This window comes from Triturus cristatus, chromosome 8 (genome assembly GCF_964204655.1).
Source record: "Triturus cristatus chromosome 8, aTriCri1.1, whole genome shotgun sequence".
Lineage (NCBI taxonomy): Eukaryota > Metazoa > Chordata > Amphibia > Caudata > Salamandridae > Triturus > Triturus cristatus.
The window spans coordinates 74,758,379-74,773,165 of record NC_140591.1 but is presented as its reverse complement, the minus strand read 5'-3'; the positions used below and the strand labels follow the sequence as shown (position 1 = coordinate 74,773,165).

Sequence of the window (14,787 nt, the reverse complement as noted above, 5' to 3'; positions counted from 1 at the left end):
TGTAATCCTTGGGTCAACCTGAATTTTAGCCCCCGGAAGTAGTGCCGATGCGGTGAAAAAGTAGTCTAGCTGCACTAATTTATTATGTGGGTGGGAATAAAAAGTAAAACCAGGGTCTGGCTGTCGTAATACAGCCCATGCATCAAACAAACCATGATCCCCTAGAAGGTGATATAGTGCTTTAAAAACTTTAGGTTTCCAGCCTGTAAGTCCTGGCAGCCCAGGTGAATATTAAAGTTGCTGCACAAGATCAGTGGGGTGGTCCATGATGCTAATTCTAAATTGAGCCCCTCCAATACTGATCCCTCACCCAGGTTGGACCCATAAACTGAGCACAAGGTAAACTTAACGACCCCCAATATATATTCAATGACCACCCATCGGCCTTGTTTATCTACCACTGTTCTGCCCATGCCCTGGATCCCATGTTTAGCCAATATGGCTACCCCAACATTCACCTCTGACCACACTGAATAAACAAGCCGTCCGTACCAAAGCCCGATGTTATAAGAGATGTAGGCTATTGAATTGGATCCAAGAGAAGCACCCTGCCTACTGGTACCATGACAGGCTCGGATGTCACAAACTCCAGAGTAAAGGGGAAGGGGTCACTCTTTCAATCGGCCCAGGTGAACTTGGCGACTATTGACTTTGGCCTATCGGAGAAACTGGAAATGCCCAACATAGTCATAAGAACCCAAGGAGGCATAATCAAAGGACCCACAGATCATTTTAGAGGTGGTTAAATAATTGATTAAATCCTTAGTTAAATTAAAAAAGATTACATTAAGATAAGGGAGAGCCTAACGGTCTCACCCAACTAAGCCACAGACCATTTTAGCGAAAAGTCCCAGAATGCCGTCTTTTTCCTGCTAGATTTCTACACAAGTCCATCTTGGATGTCTCAAACAATGAGGCCAACCAGTCAGAATGCAGGGGGGGTGGAATCTATCCATCTTTTACATATTTGCCTCCTAGCTAACAGTATAGCATAAAATAGGAAGGATCTGGCAGAACCTGTGATTTCATTAGATAAACCAAAAATTATCAAGGCCAAATTTATTTGGATTGGGAGGCCTAATATAATCGCCACGGAATTTCCTACTCCTTCCCAAAAATCTGCTATTACCAAGCAGTCCTTGAACATATGTACATCTGAGGCTCTCACCAAACCTCATTTTTTACAGCTGACTGGGGGCCCCCTTGACATTTTAGTCGGAGATAAGTAGGCCCTATGTATGGTAAACAGGTGATTCCTCTTAAGCCAAGCTGGTTTCACAATGGTAAACAAGATCTTAAATGAAGTTTGCCACAAATATTCCCACTGTTCATTTGGTAAGGAATCCCCCCATAATTCTTCGGCCAATTTAAATTCTCCGTATACGGCCTTCTCAATGGTCCAGTACCTGAAGGAAACCTCCTGCCTCCCAACTGGTCTTGCCACTAACTGCTGTTCCAAGATGTTGCCTCTACCTATGGGAGTTTTTAGGGTTTCGGACCAGCTCTGCAGCTGAATGTATTTAAACCTAGAAAGTCCCACTTCAACCCTTTCACAAAGTGATACCTATGAAATAAGCGTGCCCTCGTGAGCCAAGTCTCCCCACACCTTCAAGCCAGCTGCTTTAAGAGGTGATGCCAGCCTATCCTTCAAGAAATCTGGTGCGCCTGGAGAGTCCCAGAGAGGGGCCAAACTAGAGAGGTAATTAAGACCCATAAGCCCTTTGAGACTGGCCCACGTTCTAGCCATTGCCTGGAGAACTTTAAGCTTAACCTTTTTGAAGTATTTCGGTTCTCCAAATTTAGACAGAATACCCTCCCCTGATAGGCTAGCACCCTTCAGCATTGCAGAGAACATGGCCCCCACCCCTGTGCTCGCTGGAGTTTTTAACAGCATCCTGGAATGTGACAGCTGGAAAGCCCATGCATAATATTGAAAGTCTGGCAAGGCAAGTCCACCCTTCTCCCTCCCACGCCTCAGCTTCTTCCAGGTGATTTTAGTGGACCTATATGCCCAGACAAAAGAGTTGATGGCCTGCTGGAGCTTGTCAATAGCCGGTTTGCCAAAATGCAGGGGGATAGAATTGAAAAGGAAGGTAATCTTGGGGAGCACCACCATCTTAACCAAATTGACCCTCCTAAGAATGGTTAAAGGGAGATGGGCCCAGGATTTCATCAGTTTCTGGCACTCCCTTGAGACACCCTCCAAATTAACCCCTGCAATCTTGGCGAAATCCTGAACTATTCTGACCCACAGTACCGCATACTATGCTTGGTCTGATGCTGGCACCCCGCGAGATTCCAGGTCATAACCTCAGTTTTCTCTGCATTGACCTCATAACCAGATGCCTGCCCGAAGTCCTGTACCAACCTTATCACAGCAAGAAAGGTTGTAGCAAGGTCCGCGGAGAGAATCAAAATATCATCTGCGTACAGGGTCACCTTCCTCTCCCAAGCCCCATGCTTAAATGGCAGAATGCTTGGCTCCTCTCTCAGCCGCTGAGGAAAAGGCTCGATGTACAGGTCGAAGAGGAGAGGAGAAAGAGGGCAGCCCTGCCTAGTCCCCCTGGTGATCTTAAAAGCTCTGGTCAGGTTGCCATTAACCAGAAGTCTGGCTGACGGATCTTGATAGATCAACTGAATGGCTCGACAGAACTTCCTACCCTAATTAAATTTCTCCATCACTGCCAACAGCTAAACCCAATTGACCCTGTCGAAAGCCTTAGTGGCATCGAGTGCCATGGCTGCGAGAGGAAGTGAATAGGTGGAGGAGAGATCTATTGCACCCACAAAATCATAAGTGAGGTTGGATAAGTTCCTACCTTTAATAAACCCCTTCTGATCAGAATGAAGCATGTCTCCTGGCGGCCAGGATCCCAGCAAAGATTTTATAATCTGTTTTCAACAGCGAGATGGGGCTATAAGACCCACAACTCGCTGGATTCTTACCGGTTTTCAAAATCAGGATGATTGTGGCTTCACCCAAAGAGCCTGGGAGCTTAAAGCCATCAGATAAGAGCTCATTATAAAGTATTGTCAGAGCCGGAACTATCGCCTCGCCCAGAGATCTATAGCGATCTATTGGCAGCCCATCAAGCCCTGCAGCTTTCCCTCTTTTTCAGGCAAGAATAGCCTTTTTCACCTCTTCCTGCGAGATATCCTGCTCTAGATCTTCCTGCTGCATAGAGCTCAGGGGGGAGAGCGTGGTCCCACCTAACCACTCCATAGCCTCAATCTTATCCACAACGCAGTCTTCTAGGTACAAATCCTGGAAGAAATCAAAGAAAGTGCCTCCTATCTCTACATCCGAGGACAGAACAGTTACCCCATCAGACACATCAATTTGTTTAATCTGGTTACGCAACCTGTCGGACTTAGCCTTCCATGCCAAGAGCTTACCAGCATCTTCCTCGTACTCGAAATGAGCAAGCTTGCTTGCCTCCCATCTACTCATGACCCTAGTTTGTCCAACTGCTCCCTTAACTTACTAAGTTTGGCTGGATTCCCTTGCTGCCCCTCCAAACCGCCCCCTTTGTTCAGGTCCAACTCTACTGTCTTCATATCCGCCTCCTTAAGTGCCACCTCCCCTCTGTATTGTCTATTCCTAAAACTCACCCTGCTCATGATCAGGCCCCTTAGAAAAGCCTTTAGGGAGTCTCAAACCACAGCAGTCGTGGCCGAGCCTAGTTTGACCTTCAAAAAACATTCAGTATCATGGGATAAATACATCATCTCTTCCGCCTCAAAAAGTAAAGTTCGATCGAAAGTCCAGGCTATGGGATGCTGGCCCTGCACCAGGTCCAGATCCATCGATACCCCTGAATGATCCGACAGATGAGGAGTCAAGTATCCAATGTCCTTGACCTTGCCCCTCAGACAATGGCTGACCAGAATATAGACTGATGGACCGATCTTTCTCTCCAGATATCGCAGAGCCCGGTTTTCACCATCATAGACTGCAGGTACATCAGGGACCTAGAAGGAACCCTAGCTCTGCTGCTTGCTGACTTTTCCAATCTAGGATTCAGGACAATGTTTAAGTCCCCAGCCATAATAACCGGGTCTGGGTAGTCTAGGACATGCAAAAACAAATTGTTTTACGAGAGAAAGGATCGTCTTGGTTTGGGCCATAATAGCCAACCAAGGGTGAGCAGAAGGCCAGTGATAATCACCTTCAGAATTACCCACCTAATACATGGGTCAACAAGAAAGTCTAAGACACGGGCATTGGCTTGTTTTTTAAACAGTGTAGCCCCTTATATTGGCAGTCTGGTTTAGGCAGATCAAAAAATCCACCCATTTTTGAGTATCTCTGTGATCTCTTCCTTAAGGAGATGAGTTTCCTGGAGGATGATGACCTGCACGGGAGAGTCTTTTAGGTATTGCAACATTTTTGCCCTTCTGGACCTCACGCGCAAGCCATTAACATTCCAGGACAGGAACTGAATTATTTTCAGGGGGGTTTAAACCCAAGATCCATGACACGGTTAAAACACAGAGGGAACCAGCACCACACCAATCGTGACCTAGCCGCGGCCATCTGAACGGACACTAAGGTGAATGAGGAAATGTTATGTTTTATGCCCCTGTGCTCCCCACCCCATACCCCCCCACACCACCTTCCCAACCATCCCCTCCCAGGAGAACCCTCCCCCCATTTACCTGGACAGATGTAGTCCAGATGCTGCCACCCAGTGCAGCCCACCCGTCCCTTTGTGAGTAAATTAGAAAAAGAGAAAAGAAAAAGCTCAAAAAGAAGTTTGAGCGTGACAAAAAAAAAAAGTGACTATATAGTTATCTCAATCATACCATATCATATCTGAGCAGAAGAGAGGGCAAAAATTTTGAGATCTACTAGCGTAGACTGCCCTGAAAGGCACATAGGTAAATAATCCAAGCCGGTGCCAGTACCCCGGGGATGGATTCACCCATTAAGAATCCCCTTTCCCCATGGTTTCGAGCAGGTCATCTGCCTCCTGCACCGATCTAACATTATGCATTTTGTTCTTGTGCATAATTATCAGAGTTGCTGGAAATTAAAGCTGAGCCACGGCACCCAGTTTTTTAAAGTCATCCAGCTTCCTGCCCAATTCCCATTGTCTATCGAGGGTAACTCTGGCGAGATCAGAGTGGATTTCAAAAGAGAAGTCCCTAGCCTTCAATGATTTCACCTTTAAGTCCATATTGAGGATCTTCTCCTTTAGGGCCAATAAAAAATAGCCTACTTATTTTAGAATCTTCCATTTACCCCACGGAATATGAGTGTTCTGTAAACATACCAGGTCGGGTTGAATCACATGTAATTCAGCAGCCACCCGTTGCTGTTTCCCATTATTATTTAGCCCACATATATTAAAGGAGCATATACGCAATCCAGAGGGCAACATCCTATTGCCCATCGTATACTTGCAACTCTTTCCAATTACTGACCCTGCCACATAATTTCGCACACCTGTGTACCTCTATCTTCCACTTGTCATGGATTGCATTTTCCCTACTCCCAAACCCCCACTCCTCCTGCCACCCCCGTGCTCCCCAGTCCCCCTTGAAACCTCCCCCCAACCCTCCTCACCACCCCTTCCTAGTGGGGCTTCCAAAGCATGATGAGTAGCTCACGTTACCCAGAGGTGCCCCCTCACGCAAATATCTTTCAATATCTGCACGCATAATAAACCACATCCCCTTATTCAGAGATACCTGAAAAGAAAAAATGTGGAAAGACAAAACGGGCCGGGAAACCAGACAAAAATATATAAGATAGAAAGTGTGCCTATCCTCTAAAGCCCTATTTAATAGACTGTAGATACTCTTTAGTCTGCATTTCCGAAGAGAAAAAACAAGGATGTTCATTATATATGACCTTCAATGTGACAGGGTTAGGCAAAAAGGCTTGGGCCCCTTTGCCCTGAAATAGAGAGATAAGTTGTCGCAATTGCCCTCGTTTTTCCACCGACCCCTTTCCCACCCTCTTTCTATCAGGGCGTGCTAATTCATATACAGCTTGGTGAGCCAAGAAGTTGTTGACGGATATTAGGATTGCTCTGGGTCTGGAGGTATTTTGTCCTGGTCTCATACGTTGGGTGAACGAGAACCTGTGTGCTCTTTGTCTCTCCTGGTTCCAATCCCATTGTGGAAGTTCTGGGAAGGCTTCAGTAAAAAGATCAACTACAAACTTTTGCACATCCTGACCCTCCGTGCCTTCGGAAATCCGCAGGATTCTCAGATTTTTTTGCCGAAGACGGTTTTCAAGATCCGTTAGTTTCCACTGTGTGTCATCTTTTGATGCGCATATTGACTCTGTCACAGCCTTTTGAGCTGCCAGCTCATCTTCCAAATTAGAGATCTGGGCTTCTGCCTCATTGAACCTTTCTGTGAATTCAGAACAGGATTTCGTAATGCGTCAAAAAGAATTCTGTAATTTGCTACATGCGCCTCGAGTCCGTTGACCATACAAGTTTCTTCTCTATGTGCCATAATGCTTTCATGTATCACAGCCAGTGAGATATCTTCAGGCTTCTCCACTGTGCTTTCAGTTGAATGTTTGATTAGAGCCCCCCGTCTGTCCTTAGCCCAGCCGAAAATTAATAGTCCCATACCAGTGCGTTCCCCATCGTCGGTAACAGTCTCGCCATGCTCATACCTCTTGTGTACAGTCCGTACGGCGGCTTCAGATGTAGCAGTCTTTGGTCCTTATACTCTGGATGTAGACTGCTTGTCTCACTATGACCACTGCTCAGAGATGCCCCCCTAGTGCAATTGATTAAAGTTAATCTCCTGATAAAGCAGAGGGGTCAGAATGGGAAAAAAGGTAATCCCCGGAATCAGTTTCCTTAATCATGTTCTGATTTCTGATATCATCCTTTCACCTTGGTTCATCCCCCGGTTCATCCATATTCAGAAAGGTGTCTGTCTGCGCTTTTTTTGGTATAATGCTGCTCCAAGCTTCCTCGGTGGTGTTATTAAGTCCTGTGCACTTTTTTGGGGGTGTATCCTTCGTTACAGGGGTCACAAAATGGTGGTCTTTGCTTCCCATGATCCCAGCATTAAGAAGAATGTCACCATTTTTACTAGTCTGACCCTTATGCTTGCTGGATTGGTCAGTAGTAGGATAGCCAATGTCCCCCTCAACCTGTCCTTGGTTCATAGGCGAGTTCACCGGTTTACTAATACCTCCTACCGATCCCCCTGCATCTTTTTGCTATTTATCGCCCTCCATGGTAGAAACAAAGGGGGTATATTGCGCTTACCGCAGTCTTTACCTTGCGCGCCTTCTCTTTTTTTCCCCTCCAGTGTTTCTCCTGTATTGTTTGTAGCACCATTTTTACCACTCCATTGTTGTATCAAATCACCCTTGGCTGTTCCAGCCGTATCCATTGGGGTGCGGGGTTTCCCCCATACAGACCTCTGAGACATCGGAGCAGGAAACCCAGTCGGGTCAGCTCCGCCCCCAGCCCCGAAGTAGCTCCGCGTTGCGCGCTGGGAATGCGGAAGCCGAGGAGGGTGCCAGACAGAACTAAGGAACCGCCGTGTCAAGGATCAGGGAGCCGCCAAGAAACACCAAACCTGCCTCACAAGATCCAGAGGTATTTGTTATCCTTCCAGGGCTGTGGGGGCTGTATGGGAGGTGGATTTCTAACGAGGGGAGGGAGGGAGTCCGGGAGCGCTAGCTAAGCGATCGGTGATGTGGGCGCCATCTTGTCTCAATAAACCGACCGTGCTTTCTAAGTGTGAAAGACAGGGATACTTATCAAGGTTTGCTGCACCTCCGGCTGTTTGTCTAGATTATTGTTGACATAATGATCTTCTATAGAAAGAAGTGAAGATCACCCATCGTCCCTCTTGAAAAGGACTGAAGCCGTCACTTTGAGTAAAAGAGGCTGGCCAGGGGAGCTGCCAAAAAGGATTTTAGAGGCAATTGTTTGTACCTTACCCATGGTGATAAAGACTGTGCCATATTTTGTAAGTTCCTTTAGGTAATTGTCCCTAGAAGGAAGACTATTGGACCAGCATAGGGAGATGCCAAATTACTAACTAATTGTCATTATTGAGTGGTAAGCCCTTGCATCTGTCATGGGATACATCTGGATTTCCACAAAACAGATCATCTTCTGTATGCAGCTGGAAAGTTCTACTGTGTCGGTATTCCAGGTGTCATCCTTTGCCTTTTCCACCATATCAAATATTTGTACTTTTTGACCAACGGCATCTAGAATTTAGTACTAATATGCTGAGCAGGTTCTCTCAATCCCTATATTAAGGTTCTTGCCATAATTTGAAAATAAGGTTATCAGCTTTGGGTCTGTGGCTGGGGTTGTGTTAGAAATGGGATTTCTGGTTGGCTAAGGCGTGTGCCTAAGCCAGGCAGAAACCACCACTCTAGTCAGGGCAAGGAAGTTACACGCCAAAGATAACCCCTGCTCACCCCCTTGGTAGCTTGGCACGAGCAGTCAGTCTTATCCCGGAGGCAATGTGTAAAGCGTTTGCGTGCGCACCCAGCGACAACACCCTAGACCCACCACAAAAGAAACTCCACACAAGGTTAAATATAAAAATAGCCTTTGTATTATAATAAACATATTAGATGATATCACATAATTTACACTGTGCCAACAGGCACTGGGCAGAATTTTACAGGGGACTATTTACACAAGACAGGGCCACATGGACCACTGTCAGAATTAGCACAAATCACCAATTGTAAATCTAGAACATATACCAATTGTAACCCAAGTTTTAACTGGACGGCACAACCAGTATCTACTGGAGCATTAATGACCTCAGCATGACCACAATAGAATCAGGTATAAAACACATCCTGTATACATCACAGGGGCCTAAACACATTATGCAATCTCTCACAAGTCTAACGCATTAGACCCTACCTCCTATGTATAATTACACTAGGGGCGTACTCCACACAGGGAAGTATAATCTCCCTAACATAAGCCTAAACAGGTGACCAACCTCCTATGCAGAAATCATATCTAGAGGTATAAAACACAGGGTGCGCAAAACATACTACACACGGTACATTTCCTAACACCCAAAGCATTAAACCACCTCCTATGCAGAAGTCATATTTTTAGAAATGGACATAAGCATAAAGGCAGTGCACATTACGCAAACGCACACATGTAGAAATAACCATGTACCCTAGGTGAGGGCACAACACAGAAAACTGTCCCCGGCCAACTTGCCATCTCAAACAGGGCTCAAATGCCCTAGGTCCCAAGAGTCAGGGTTGCTGCCTAGGCAGCGAAAGTCAAGGGTGCGCCACTGCGCCAACCTAAACGCGGCAGCTGCCCACTACTTGCTGGGCAACTGGGAAAGTGTGGGGCAAAGGAGCGCATCTGACTCCTGACTTTGCAAGACCCCAAAATTATGGTGTGCCTAAACGATGCAGCTGCCCACTACTTGCTGGGCATCTGTAAGTACTCATATGCGGCCTGGGCTTTCAGTAGCCCTTAAAACCAAAAGGGGCCAAACGTTGGAGTCACCTGGGCTCTAAAAATCATCTGCTCCTCTGGAGCGCACTGGCTCCGTAAATAGATATGGCCCGAGCGTTGGAGCCATCTGGGGCTCTAGAATATTAATGTCCCCCTGGAGCGCACGGGCTCCTGAGACAACTATGCGCCACTACAGAAGAACTGGCCCTCTTAAAATTATTATGAAATCAACAAACCCCCGTGTCACTTAGGCGTGAGTTACCTTAGGGCCTGGCAGTCTTCTGCGGAGGCAGCTTCCTTCCTGCAGGGCCCTCCCGGCTCCCGAGGCCGACCTTTCAACTTTGAGGGAGAGGGGAATCCTCGTGGTTAGGTGAAGTCCCACACTTCCTACCGCTTCTGCACAGTTCTTTTCAATCGCGCCCCTCGGTTGTTGGGGGTGGTTCCTTCTCCTTGTTCCGAGCCGCAACACCAGGCCTCCCGGTCGCTTCGAGACTCGCTCCGCGGGAACCAATCCCAGCGCGGGGCCAGGGCGGTGACGCTAGGGAGCGGGAACCAATCCCAGCGTGGCGCGGCCAGGCCAAGCCTCTGAGTCACTAGGGTGCTTGTACCACGGGAACCAATCCCGGCGCGGCCTAGCGGTGACACAACGGGAATCCCTGAGGACTGGGACCAATCCCAGCGCGGCTGATGCGGACGTAGGCAGGCCCAGCACTCGCAATGTAGCCCCCAGGCCAGCGGCGGTGTTTCCCTCGATGCGGGGTAGGCTCCCGTTATTTTTACATAAAGTCCCTGGCGGGGTGGGCACCCGCTAGGGGTATTCAGAACAACAAATATGCGGGGTGGGCACCCGCCATCAATTAACTTTAAGAGGCGGTCGTCACGCGGGGTGGGCTCCCGCTCGAGTCCAGCATAGGCGGGGTGTGCTCCCAAAGAAAAACAGACAACAACGCGGGGTGGGCTCCCGCTCGAGTGCACACAAATGCGGGGGAATCATCTACGCCGGGGACTCTCTGTTCCTCATGAGCAGCTCAGCGCTTCAGCCGCACAACAGCAGCACTCTCTCAGCACCAGGGCAAGGTCACCAGCCCTCACCCCAAAAAGGGCACCCAGGTGCAAAAGTCACAGGTCCAGGGCCAAAAATGGCGTGCTCTTCCCAGCAATAAAGAGCAAAGCGCCCTTTCAAAGTAGAGGCCAAGTTCAGGGGGGCTCAAGGCTGGGCTCAGGCAGGCTAGCACACAGGGCCCTCCAGCAGGGAGGCAGTCCCTTGTGGCGGTTCCTCCTGAAGCCCAGCAGCAGCCCCCAGCGTCAGGATCAGAACAGCAGAGCCCAGACATGGGGTCACAGCCCCTTCTTATACACACACTTCCTTTGTCACCAACTGTAGGGCATGGGGAGAACCAGTTACAACTGGTTCTGGAGCACTTTGTTTTGCTCAACCCCTCTCCCTATTCACAGGACAGGCTAGGGACTTCAGCCGCACCACAGGAGGTGGAGCCAGCATTGTGTAGGGAAGGCACAGTCCTATTCAGGTCCCAGGTGCACTCCTCCCTCCCATCTACATGCAGATCTCTCCATTCACCACCGGGCAGACTCACCCTGGCTCCTGGAATTCCCCAGTCCTCTCAGCTCCTGTCAATCACAAGCCAGACAGGCAATTCACAGCACACACACATGCCAACTTCTAGAAGTGGCACTTCTCCACTAGTCACCATAAATCTGCGCACACCATTGCGCAGCATTTATTCTCACGAGTTTGCACATACCAAACTCACCCCTGCACTCCTCTCACATCAGGAACTACCATGGACACCCATATCCCCTATGCTTTCCTGTGGGAGGGCAGGCCAGTCTCATTACATGTAACACAGAGCGCACGCACTTTACACTGGGACACAGTGCTAAAGTGCCTAGAGGCCTACAACTACTAACACTACATAGGGACCAAGGCTAAGATAAATGCAAAAAGTTTAGGGGTGAACCTGCTAAAAGGGCCAGGTCCAACAGGTTGATAAGTCTTAGGGCCTGATTTACAGTTTGGCAGACAGGGTACTCTGATACAAGAGGGAAAACCTGGCTGTTGCATGCAGGCAAACAAATACTTATTCCCCTCACACCCTGGGAGAAGGCTCATAGGGTGTGGGAGTCATTATTATTTTGTTTTTCAAAAGCAAACTCCTGCTTTAAGAGTTGCTTTTTGAAAAACAATATGTTTGGTACGTGGCTGCCTGAAACTGAAATGGAGACAACCTGGCAGTGGCTCCTGTGAAGGTTTAGTGATTACTGCAGGGCCCGCAATGATCTCACAACATGTCTTCGTCCGCGCTGAAGGACAACAGGCCACCCTCCAAGCCAAAATCAGGCTGTTAGGAACGGATGGGTGTGGGCATTCCATTCTACATTTATTGCTATACAGGTTTGTCTAAGGGAGCCCAAATTCTGATACAAACATACTCTGAAATGTAATCCAGCCATGCACATTCAGTTGAAAGGAGAGTTCAATTAGTGTAGGGTCAAATAAATATTCTCGCTGAAGTCAACAATTTCCCCATTTGTGATGGAAAGTGAATTTTCAATAATGTAGAAATGTGTTTCATCTGTTTTATAATGTAGACAAGAATTTCACCTGTTTTCGTGTTAGGGCCATACCAATCTGAATTTTCTCCTTCAGAATCAGCATTGTTATCTGGGGTACTTTGTAAGCCATCAGCAACTGTATCAAGCAACTGAGTGGCAATAGTTTGTCTTCTCAAAGTAGGGTTTTCTACCTCTGAGATAGAAGGTCTTCAAGCTGTCTGAGAGCCGGGACCTGACTGTAGATATTCTCCCCTCAACCTTTGCCTGGCAGAGTTGGAAGCTCCTGCCGCAGAAAGGTCTGCATCTTTTCGCTTTGAAAGGGTTTTCTGGATACATCCACCGAATTAATATGTGAATAGTAATTCCAGAATCTTCATAGGAAGAAGCTAAGAGCCTGATACCACCAATAGCAAAGGTCTGAAATGCCAAAATATCCCTGAAATACATTTATTGTACTGAGATGTATACAGAGTTGTAAATAAATAAATATTTGCAGCTTTTGCTCAAAAACACCTCTAAATGCTCTTCTGGAGAACATTCCCTACCTCTATTCTGTCACTTCACAGATAAAGTTGTCACTGGCCAAACTCAAAGTTAATCAATAAAGTTAATATTGTCAAGATAACTCGTGAGGCAGTGGGTCACCTTATAAACAGTAGCATGCCCAACAGCTCTGAGAGAAAGACACATCGGGAGAGCTTACAAACGTCTAGTGGTTGCGTATCCAGGCAGCTCCAAAGACCAGTGATGGGACATCGAAGTGTGCAACAAGCCCAAATAGGAGTCGGGAGCAAGATTGGCGAGAGATAAGGATACAGCGGGTTGGTAAACTGAACCGTCAAGTAATATGAAGAAGCCAGGATGGGAAGGAGTAGACATGGGGGAATAATGGCAGCAATGCTCACATAGAGACCTGGGTGGGCTATCATTCATGAACCACGAGCAATGTGAAATGAGGTGAACGGTGTGAAAGGCGCCAATGCAATATGTATATATCACCAGTATAGAGATAATACATCAAACAAAAATAGACAACACCAAATAATAATGTCAAATGTTCTCTGAAGAAACAGCTACTAATCTTGCTGAGCACCTAGCTACAAAACAATAGAGACATGTAAAACTCAGAAGATTAGATAAGTTGGGATTGGGATGGAGGTAGCTAGAGTGGAAGAAGGGAGCAGTGGGCAGTGGATACAGAGTTAGGTTGGGAGGGAGAGTGGGGTACGGGCGACATTTTGGGGCAGTTTGTAAAGTGACATGATGAACCAGATGTTAGACAATGATGAGGTCTTTCTTGAAGAGCTTTGTTGTGATCACTTTTCAGAAGTGCAGGAGGAAGTGTGTTTTCTGGATTTCAACCACAATGTAACTCTGTACTCTCAAGGTGTAGCAGGAAAAGCTTGGCATCTGGTTTTCTCTTTATTGTATCTCCACGTCTGTGTGTAGTCTGGTGATGCTGTTCCTGCAGGTTTTGCAGAGTCCTCCAGATTTATTCTATTTGGGTACCTACTGTGAGAACACACACTTCTCCTCAAGGTATGATTTACAACTGCAGAAAATATCATATGTCTGGCAAATTCTCCACACTTATGCTCATTGGATTCTGACTTTATGGCTCAGGATCCTGCCTTTGTTTGTGCAGATGCAACTTTGTTTTGACAATTAAGTCCAAATATATTGGTATCATGAACAGTAATCTGGAAATGAAGATAGGTTCCTGGATTTGTGTCCTGATTGTTTTTCTTTCTCTATAAGGCAAAATTAGTTTAATCTACTGATGACTTGTAATCGCACATCTGGGACCCCGCGTAAAAGAACCAGTTGCTTCAATGCCCAGAATGCGATGCGATTATTCCTGACCTCCTTGATATTCGCCCTGTCTCCCTCCTTGATGTATCTCTTGCCATCGAAGTTGGAACATAGAAATCTAATAATTTAATACCTTTTATCAGAGCAGGTTGCTAAGAGTTGTGTTTCCTCAAACCAGTCAGAATTAAATGTGATTATTTTTTCTTAAATTTCCTTTTTTCTTTCCTTGTCTCTCCAGGTCTGACAGAGCTTTCGGACAGTCCCATATCTTTGGAGCTGGAACGCTGCAAGTCTCCCACTTCAGGTAAAAGTGATGAGCCTCTTGTCAGGCAAACTCTTCCATCCCCGCATGACATGCGTATCTGTGGTCCATCCCGCCACCCACCACAAGCTCACTAAGGCCTCAAATGAGTCAACAAGTGCAAGAGAAGGCTGTGACAACCTAGTATTCACCCAGAACGCCCAAGGGTAGGCTATGGCACCGTACCATGTACCCAGACCGCCCAAGGGAAGGCTATGGCACCGTACCATGTACCCAGACCGCCCAAGGGAAGGCTATGGCACCGTACCATGTACCCAGACCGCCCAAGGGAAGGCTATGGCACCGTACCATGTACCCAGACCGCCCAAGGGAAGGCTATGACAACCTACTGTTTACCCAGACCGGCCAACGCTCTTGCTGTCACTGTGAGCCACACTGTAACAGCATACTTCACAGTCACGTGGTGACGGTACTTTATCACATGGTGTGCACTATGGTGAACAGGGTTCCTTACACAGACTATGTTTCCCGCTCTTGTGTGGGGGCTCTGAACTGTCAAAAACAGTTGCCGGGTTTGCAACCTACCCAGATGGAGGGAGGTGTGTCTCAGGCAATGCCGGTGCTTCTTAGCCCTGACCCTTAATTATGGTTGGGTCAAAGAGGTTTTAAATGTATATTTAGAGTATCTGTAACTGC

At 47.3% G+C, this 14,787-nt stretch overlaps 1 protein-coding gene across 8 annotated transcripts in view; it reads left to right on the top strand.

Moving 5' to 3' along the window:
* The window catches only part of STXBP5L (syntaxin binding protein 5L), a 1,956,595-nt gene that overhangs the window by 1,497,237 nt on the left and 444,571 nt on the right, over positions 1 to 14,787 (top strand). For all 8 annotated transcript variants that reach the window (XM_085621040.1, XM_085621038.1, XM_085621036.1 and 5 more), the window contains one exon: positions 14,068 to 14,133. In XM_085621040.1, the coding sequence (XP_085477166.1) occupies positions 14,068 to 14,133 (66 nt within the window). The remainder of the gene's footprint in view (positions 1 to 14,067; positions 14,134 to 14,787) is intronic.